Here is a 9,305-nt window from a genome sequence, read left to right on the forward strand (position 1 = left end):
TTGCAGCACAGGCCCTGGTCACACTGCTGGAAGAAGGAGTCAGAACTCTAAGGCATGAGTCAAGTGAAAGGGAACTCATAGGATGAATTCTTCTGCCATCCCTGCCTCGCCAGCAAGCAGCCCTGTAGCATCACAGAGCAGCCTGAGAAAGACAGCCATGAGTTGTTAGCCTGAAGACAAAAATTAGTGCGTAATTGAAGGAAAATGAACATATTAAATGCTGGAGAGTTTTTTTTCTTTAAATTTGGCTAGAGAAACTTTGAGGGTACTTGAGGAATGTGAAAAAAAGGTGAACATTGTCATGTGTTTGATGTAGGGCTGCAAGAAATGTAAAGAGAGAAACCTGAATCAAAGCTGACAGCTGTTAATTGAACAAATATTGAGGTCTTCCCTGTTAATTTTAGCCATTCTGACTGGTGTGAAGTGGTATCTCATTGTGGTTTTCATTTATATTTCCCTGATGCCAAGTGACACTGAGCACTTTTTCATGTGTCTGTTGGCCATTTGTATGTCTTCTTTGGAGAAATGTCTGTTCATGTCTTCACCCATTTCTTGACTGGATTATTTGTTTTCTAGGTGTTGAGTTTTTAAGTTCTTTATAGATCTGGGGCACCACCCCTTTATCTGATATGTCATTTGCAAATATCTTCTCCCATTCCATGGGTTGCCTCTTAGCGCTGTTGACTATTTCCTTTGCTGTGCAGAAGCTTTTTATCTTGAGGAAGTCCCAATAGTTCATTTTTCCTTTTGTTTCCCTTGCCTTTGGAGACATGTCTTGAAAGAAGTTGCTGTGGCTGATGTCGAAGAGATTACTGCCTATGTTCTCCTCTAGGATTTTGGTGGATTCCTGTCTCACACTGAGGTCTTTAATCCATTTTGAGTTTATCTTTGTGTATGGTGTAAGAAAATGATCCAGTTTCATTTGTGAGGTGATGAGCACTGGGTGTAATATGTAACTGATAAATTATTTAACATCTGAAACTAATGATGTACTATATGTTGGCTAATTGAATCTAAATAGTAAATAAAATGAAATAAGATTTGTAGGTTAAAAAATATATATATATTGAGATCTTCCTGGTGCAGAACAATCTGGTAATTGACAAGTATTATCTCCTGGTCTCTTTTATAATGGCTTCTAAAAACTGACATTACTCTTCATGACTTTATGGACAGAGCTTTTCTGAAGCACAGGTGGCAATTGCAAATTTGTCCTCAAAACCACCCAAAACACAACTTGGATGGGATTTCCAATATCTTGCTCTCAAAATCCAATGGCACATGTGGAACCAGCCCTCTAAGATCAGGACCACCAGGGTTTTGACTTGCTTTCTTTACAATTATTAATACCTCAGTAAGACAAGGTGATAAAAGGATTGTAAAGAGGCCAGAGTCTTTGGTGACTCATATGGGCCAAAATCTAAGGACAGGGGTGCCTGGGTGGCTCAGTTGCTTAAGCAACTGCCTTCGGCTTAGGTCATGATCCTGGAGTCCCAGGATGGAGTTCCACATTGGGCTCCCTACTCAGTGGGGAGTCTGTTTCTCCCTCTAACCCTACCTGCTCTTGTGCACTCTCTCTCAAATAAATAAATAAATAAAATCTTTTAAAAAAAAAGTCTTCTAAGGATGGCTCTCCTTCCAAAGTTTCTACAGTCATTTGATGGGAGGTGTGACCGTAATTATCTCAAAATCATGAAAAGTTGGCTTAGTTTTGAGATTTCTGTTCAGTGACAGAAGTTAATTTGGTTGTTAGATTTGACTTTGAAAGCCTTAGCAGAAGTAGAAAATATGGAATCAATATTAATTTGGGGGGGGGGAGATACAAATGAATGACTCACATAGTTCCTGTCTAAGGATTTTCACTCTGCAGAGCTTGATGATTCTGAGCATGTTTTTGAAAAGAAGCAAACAACGAAAACCCACTCAATCCTGTGCATTTAAATGAAATTCTAGGAGGACTCACATGTTCAAAATACTCTGTATCCTATTCTTTGTAACTTCTGGTCCTGTCAGTGTGGCAGAGATAATATGAACTCCACCTATATATAAAATTTAACAAGCACTTTTGAAATATATGTCTGAGGTTGAATAAGGTAATGGATTCTCCAGGGCCCAGAAACCAAGCTGAAGCTGCAGTTGTCCTGGAGTAAAGGGATGAAGGGAATTGTAAGAAAGGCATCAAAGTTGGAGCCCTGGAACCTTGGAAGATGGATGATGAACCCATGACATCCTCTCTACTTCCCAACATAAAACCAGTGAAAGGGTGAACCAGAAAGGAAAAAATCTGCCCACTGGCACAGGAAGATGCTAGGGAAGCTTATGTGCCTTAACCTGAACTTCAGGTGGAGCAAAAGGTGGTTTCTCTGGAAATTTGAAATCATAAGGCTCTGCTTCCAATGAGTTTGAAGTTCAAATTTGCAAACTCCCTTGGTCTGGTAGACTCCAAGCCAAGAAGTTAGATAAAGGAGCAATAAAATAAATCCAAAAGAGTAGAAAGACAGAAATTAAAAAGTGTAAAAATGAGCGAAAACCCAAAGCAAAGATACAGTGGAGAGGAGTAACCAAACCTGAAGTTGATTTTTTTTTTAAAGATTTTATTTATTTATTCATGAGAGACAGAGAGACAGAGACAGAGAGAGAGAAGCAGAGAGAGAAGCAGGCTCCCAAGGAGCTGGGAGCCCAATGCGGGACTCGATCCCAGGACCCTGGGATCATGACCTGAGCCGAAGGCAGACGCTTAACCGTCTGAGCCACCCAGGCGCCCCTGAAGTTGATTTTTAATCTATTAATAAAATGAGCAAATCTCGAAAAATTAATGAAGAAAAGAATAAAGAAGGCAGAAATCCACACAGTATTTGGAATGAAAAGAGGCCTTAACTATAGGTACAGTAGAGAGCTTAAAATAATAATAAAGTATTTTGAAAGACTTTATGGCAGTAAATTTAAAAACAAAATGGACAATTTCCTATAAAAACATACCACTGAAGCTAATGCAAGAAGAATTTATTATTTTATTTTTTAAGAAGAATTTTTAAAAACATGAATATATCTATGACTAATAGACTCAATAATAACAAAGCTACCAAAGGGAGAGAAAGAAAAAGAGAAAGAGGAAAGAAGGAACGGGGGAAGGGGGGAGGAAGGGGAAGAGAGAGGGAGAGAAAGAAGACAGGAAGGAAGGAAGGATGGAGCAGACTCCCATGTTTTTTTTTAAGTTTACCAAATATTGAAGGAAGAATATAAATTGAATTCAGTCTGCCAATTCTTGTTTTAGGAACTTTGCATTATGATTATTAATACAATATGTGGTATCATGAGCTAGTTGGGTTTATTTTGGGAATTGAAAGATAATGTATCATTAGAAAACATGTTAGTGTATATAGTAAAAGAAAAAAGAGCCATGGGAAAAATAAACACCAAATTTCAGGTAATGGTAATGGGGGATTCATTTAGAGAAGGCTATACAGAGGTTCAGGCCTTCAAAAGCATCTGTAAGGTTTTATTTCTTAAGCTACATAGTAGGTATATTGATGTTCACTTAAGTTAAGTAGTGGGTTCACAAGATATCCTTTATATCTTTTTGTATATCTGAAGTAGTTCATACTAAAAAAAAAAATCACTTGAATCAAGGTGATTCGTCACATTCACAGTTGAAAAGAGAAAAATTATATGATCACATCACTAGATGCAGAAAAAGTATTTTTAACATTAAACATTCACCCATAGTTTGAAAAGACTCATCAAACTGTGAATATCAGTGAACAGCCTTAACGTGATTAAGGGTATCAACCAAAAACTACAGCAAACATTTTGAAGGTGAAATGTTAGAAGGAGTAAGATAAGAATCAGTGTCTGAAGCATTATACTTGGAAGTCCTAGCTAGGACAGAGACAATTAAAAAAAAAAAAGGTATGAGGATTTGAAAAGAAGGAAACATCTGTCATTACTTGCAAACAATTTGATTGCTTATATAGAACATCTAAAAATATTTATGATAAACAGAACCAAAACAATGTTCAGAAAATTATTTGGTACATAATCCATACATAAAAATTAATTGCCTTCCTATAAATCAAAAGCTAACAATTAGAAAATGTAATTTTACAAAAATTTCATTAATAATAGCAATAAAAACTTTTAACATTCTAGGAAAAAATCTAATTAAACATATATTTATAGAGAACATGATAAATCTTTATTGAAAGGAATCAGTGGAAAGCCATGCTATGTTCATGGATGAGATGATTCAACATCACTAATTTGATATGTCTTACCAAATGACCCTTTTTTAAAAAAGATTTTATTTATTTATTTGACAAGGAGAGAGCACAAGCAGGGGGAGGGACAGGCAGAGGAAAAGGGAGAAGTAGACTCACCGCTGAGCAGGAAGTCCGATGCGGGGCTCCATCCCAGGGTCCCCGGATCATCACCTGAGCCATAGGCAGACAGTTAAACAACTGAGCCACCTAGGTGCCCCCCAGATTACCCTTTTAATCAAATTTACTTCCAGTTGAAAATTGAGAAGGACCTTTGGTGGAATTTTACAAGCTGTGTCTCAAACTTATACAAGAGAACAAATGACCGAGAATAGCCATATCTATTTTGGAAAAGAATAAAGTGAAAAGGGCTTATTCTATCTAAGTGTCAAAATTTCATAAGATATAATAATTAAAATAGCATAGTATTGCTGCACATATAGTCAAGTACATAAATGTTTTTAACTAAGAGCCCAGAAAAAGACACATTTATATGTAGAAACATGTTATATAACAGAATTATAATAGCAAATCTTACATGGTTAGCCATATAAAAAAATAAAATTAGATACATTCTCATACTTTATACAAAACAAAAGCCTAAATGTGAAAAGCAAAGTTTTAAAACTTTTATAAGAACATATAGGAAAATATTCCTTTGGTTTTAGGTAGAATAGATTTTAAGAAGACACAAAAACACAACTCATAATGGAAGAAGTTGATAATAAAATTATATTGAAATTTAAAATCTTCACTTAACAGAAAGAACACCACAAAAAGCAGGACGCCTGGGTGGCTCAGTTGGTTAAGCGTCTGCCTTAGGCTCAAGTCATGATCTTGGGGTCCTGAGATCCAGCCCAGCATCCAGCTTCTTGCTCAGCGGGGAGTCTGCTTCACCCTCTGCCTGCCGCTCCCCCTGCTTGTGCTCTCTCTCTCTCTCTCTCTGACAAATAAGTAAATAAAATCTTTAAAAAAGTGAAAAACATGGCATAGGTTGGGAGAAAACATGTACCTTGCATAAAACTAACAAAGGATTCATGTATAAAGAAGCCTGCTGATCAATAAGGAAGAGAAAAACAACTCAATTGAAACATGAGCAAGAATATGAATAAGTAATTTACAGAAAAGGAAACCCAAGCAGCCAATATCCATGCGCAAAGATGATCAACCTCCTTAATAATTAGAAAATGCAGATAAGAACTAAATGAGGTACCATTTTACACCGTCTGGGCTGGCAAAATTAAAGCATCTGTCAATACTACATACGTAGTGAAGTAAATGTGGGGAAACGGGAACTTAATATATATTGCTGATACAGAATGTAAGTTTATACAACTACTCTGAAGAGCAGTTTAACAATATATACTAAAGGGAAGATGCACATACTCTACAACCACACAGTTTTATTTCTAAGTGCACCCTATAGCGAAACTCACATATGTGCCCATAGAATTATAGTGTTCACAGCAACACTGTTTGTGATAGCAAAGGTAAAAATCCTAAATGTCCATCAACAGGAGACACGGATAAATTGTGATATATTCCTTTACCGAAATAGTATATATCCGTGCAAATTAATGAACTAGAGCTATGTGAAGCAGTATAAAGAATCTCAAAAACATAATGCGAGGAAGAAAAAAAGCACGTTACCATTCCATGCAGCATGGTAACATTTACATAGAGTTTAAAGCATGCAAAATGATACCATCTATTATTTATAGTTACATCCATACAGATGGAGTAAACATATGAAAACATGCCGGGAAATGCTCCCCATTAAATGCAGTACAGTGATCACCCCAGGAAAGACAAAAAGGGAATAGGAATTAGGGGCTCCAGTTACACAAGCACTGTTTTATTTGCTAAAATGAATTCTAGAATGATTTTGACAAAACGTTAAGATTTAACAAAGGCTGGTGGTAGGTACACAGGGGTGGCTTTTATATCATTCTCTGGATGTTTTTTGTATCCTTGAAATTGTTTGTAATTTTCAAAGATGTATGTTCTCTGTCCCAAAGTTTCCTTTAATGAGGAGTTGACATTTATTCTCTCGCCTTGCCATTTGTAGATGATTATACGCCTACAAAAAGAAATCCAGGAACTGAAGGATGAACTGGCCCTTGTCACTGGGGAGCAGAGGACAGAGGTGCTCACAGACGCAGAGCTGCTTCAGTAAGCCTGCAGACTTGTTTCTGTGTCTTTAGCAGTGGAAGTTTGTGTTAACTTCTTTGTTGGCCCTAACGTTACAAATTCACCTCAAAGCATGAAGGTCTCCTGGGACAGTCTGAAATTGCATTTAGGCGCCAGTTAAGAGTGGCGGCTTTCCACGAAAAGCTGGATAAGGCTGGCAGGGTTTTTGCCGCCTCAGCTTTGAGGGAGTAGAGAACAGAGCCTATAAAGGGTGGGAATATCCTTCTCATGCCAGCTGAAGAGAAGGGCTTGTATAATAGCCGTGCAATTTTAAAACATACACACCAAACACTCATAAGCTGTGGATCTCAGATCTGAAAGGAATTCAAGAAACGTCCTTTGTATTAAAAAGCATCTTGCTACAAGCACCAATTTATCCCATGCCAATGTAGCTCTCTCCTTTAATAAATAGATGGCCCATATATTATTGTTCAAACACTGGAAATGGGAATGAAAGCAGGGATTCAGGGCTTTTCTACCAGCAGCGGCATCTTTCAGGGCCTTCTATTTCTGCAGCCATGTGGCATATCGGGGGCATGGTGTGGCTCTCGTTCTCTCTCTGATCATGAGCCATAGTGGTGGGCTTTCTTGTTGTTTCTGTGCAGCTCACAAAGTATTTGTGGAGTGATAATAATGGGCTGGGCTTAGAAGGCAGTGATATTCTCAATTTCCAAATGAGAAATAGAGCTACACGAGATTTTTCTAAGGGTTTAGTATCATTTCACCTAGTCCTCTCCCAACAGAGAAAATGGTAAATAATAGAGATGATGAAAGTATTTTCTTTAAACTATTTCATGGCTGTGCCCAGAGGTAGGTCTAAAGCTTGAGGAGGCTTAGGCAAGGTTTCTGCTATAATCAAAGCTTTCACTCATCTAGGATACCATTTTGTAATTCTAGAACACTGTGTTTAATAATAGGAGAGGCTCCTAAGGCTTTCCTTGCAAATTCACTTTGTGGCATATATGCAATTAAAGTGAAATATATTGCCAAAAGAATTTTGAAGAATTCCCTGTCACTCCTTGAAATAACTTGGGATAGCTTAGATACAGAGAAATTTCTCCAAGTTGAGTATTCCTTCCCTTTGATGCTCCCTTCCCCTCAAAGAAAGGAATTACCAATTATCGTCTTCTGTTATACCAGTTATGACATCTATAATCTGAGATGTCTCTTCAGAATTTTGATCTTCAAGTCAGGGTTCAGCCAGGAAAACAAAACCACCCTAGGCCTCCCAACAAAAGGAGTTTAACATAGTAAATCAGTTGTAAGGAGATGGTATTGTAGGAAATACACAGCACCCCAGAGATCAGGAACAGCAGGGGGCCCTACACTCCTGGGATTGGAGAGAGGATGGTAGAAGCTTATGTTAACTAATGTCTCAGACTAGAGCTGACCAGAGGAGCTAGCCCATGATGAGTGCTGGGGCCACCGAAGAGCCTCCGGTCTTACCAGAGGCGTCATCCTGGCCGGGAGCCCAGGCTTCTCTCTCACACCACTTCGGGTCTTCCACCCGCGGCCCCACTGGCTGAACTGGCCCAGAAACCAGGTGTTAGGAGAGTCGGGGGATGTAGTTTCCGGTGACGCAGCGTCAAAGAGGGGAAAAACAGAAATGGGATCCAAGAGCATAAAGGGAGACGGCCAACATACCAGAGAAGTACCAGAGTTTTCTCCAATTCCAGTAGAGGCATAAACCTCTTAAGGGACTAGAGGCTTCAAGGAATTCCTAGCAGCTTGAAGGGTGGGGTTGACCGAGAGCCACCAGGTGCGGCACCGGAAAAGCCACGTCTCTGCGTGCTGGCACCCTGGAGCGGGAGAGGGCTGGAGACTGCCCGTGAGAGTTTGGTAGAGCCCTGATAGTGGGAGCAGTTTGTCCTGCGAATCCCTGTGCACTCCTTCTTCCCTCCTCTATCCAGCGTTCACGTCAGAGTTTAGGATGGAGAAGTAGGGAAGGGCCCCAGGTAGCTGATGACATCCAGGATAAATTAGGGACCAGACAAGCTCTGAAGCCAGCAGCTGTCCTCAGCTCTGCCTGTCCCGTTCCCACTGAAAACAGCAAGGAGCACAAGCACCCACCGCTGCTCAGCCCCTCCTCCAGGACTGGCTGCCCAAGCCGAGCTCACGGAGAGTCTAGAAAAGATGAGCTCACAGTCGGGAACAACTAGAAACGGGACTTGGAGAAGGACCAGAACAAGAGCCTTTACAGCTCGGAGAGGGCTTCAGAACTAAACATGACAGGAAGAGTGATTAAGATCTTTGGAGATGTAAAAGATGGCAATACATCCATGAAACAACAGGATCTTTATTTTTGTAAGACAGACTCAAGAGGAAATCTGAAAAATGAAGAAATGTAATTGTTGCCATTAAGAACTTAATGGATGGCTCAGGGGCAGAATGAAAAAACAGAGGGGCAAATTAGTCAGCTAGGAAGAGCAAGGCTAAGGAATTCTTCCAGAACATAAGATGAAAGGGTAAAGAGAAAGTTTAAAGGAAAAGAATCATAAAGAATAGCTCTAGCTTTACCAATATCTAACACAGAAAAGTTTATAAAGGAGAAAGAGAGATAACACAGAGGAGCCAGTGGTTAAAGAAATAATATCTAAGAATTTCTTACAACTAAAAAAAAAAAAAAAAGACTTCAGAACGAAACGGTTACCATGTGCTAAGCTGTATAATAATGTAGAAAAGTTTTAGGACCTCAAAATATAGAAAAGAATCCCAAAAGTTATCAGAGAAGAAAAATATCACTAACAATCAAAAATCTGATTTAGAGCAGACTTCTCATCAACCTCTGAAAACAGGAAACTCTGGACCTCTGCTGCTGAAAAACAAAACAGAACAAAACAAAACAGGACTTTGAATGGA

The 9,305-nt window shown here is 39.0% G+C and overlaps 1 protein-coding gene across 1 annotated transcript in view; it reads left to right on the top strand.

The window, feature by feature from the left end:
- Positions 1–8,605, top strand: part of LOC112815972 (kinesin-like protein KIF6) — a 182,218-nt gene extending 173,613 nt beyond the window's left edge. Inside the window, exons 10-12 of the mRNA XM_025862293.2 lie at positions 6,325–6,428; positions 6,859–6,985; positions 8,357–8,605. Coding sequence (XP_025718078.1) covers positions 6,325–6,428; positions 6,859–6,985; positions 8,357–8,605 — 480 coding nt within the window. The remainder of the gene's footprint in view (positions 1–6,324; positions 6,429–6,858; positions 6,986–8,356) is intronic.
- The last annotated feature ends 700 nt before the right edge of the window (positions 8,606–9,305 follow it).

Source organism: Callorhinus ursinus, unplaced genomic scaffold, assembly GCF_003265705.2.
Source record: "Callorhinus ursinus isolate GAN/ISIS: 27379988/994484 unplaced genomic scaffold, GSC_fseal_2.0 scaffold59, whole genome shotgun sequence".
Lineage (NCBI taxonomy): Eukaryota > Metazoa > Chordata > Mammalia > Carnivora > Otariidae > Callorhinus > Callorhinus ursinus.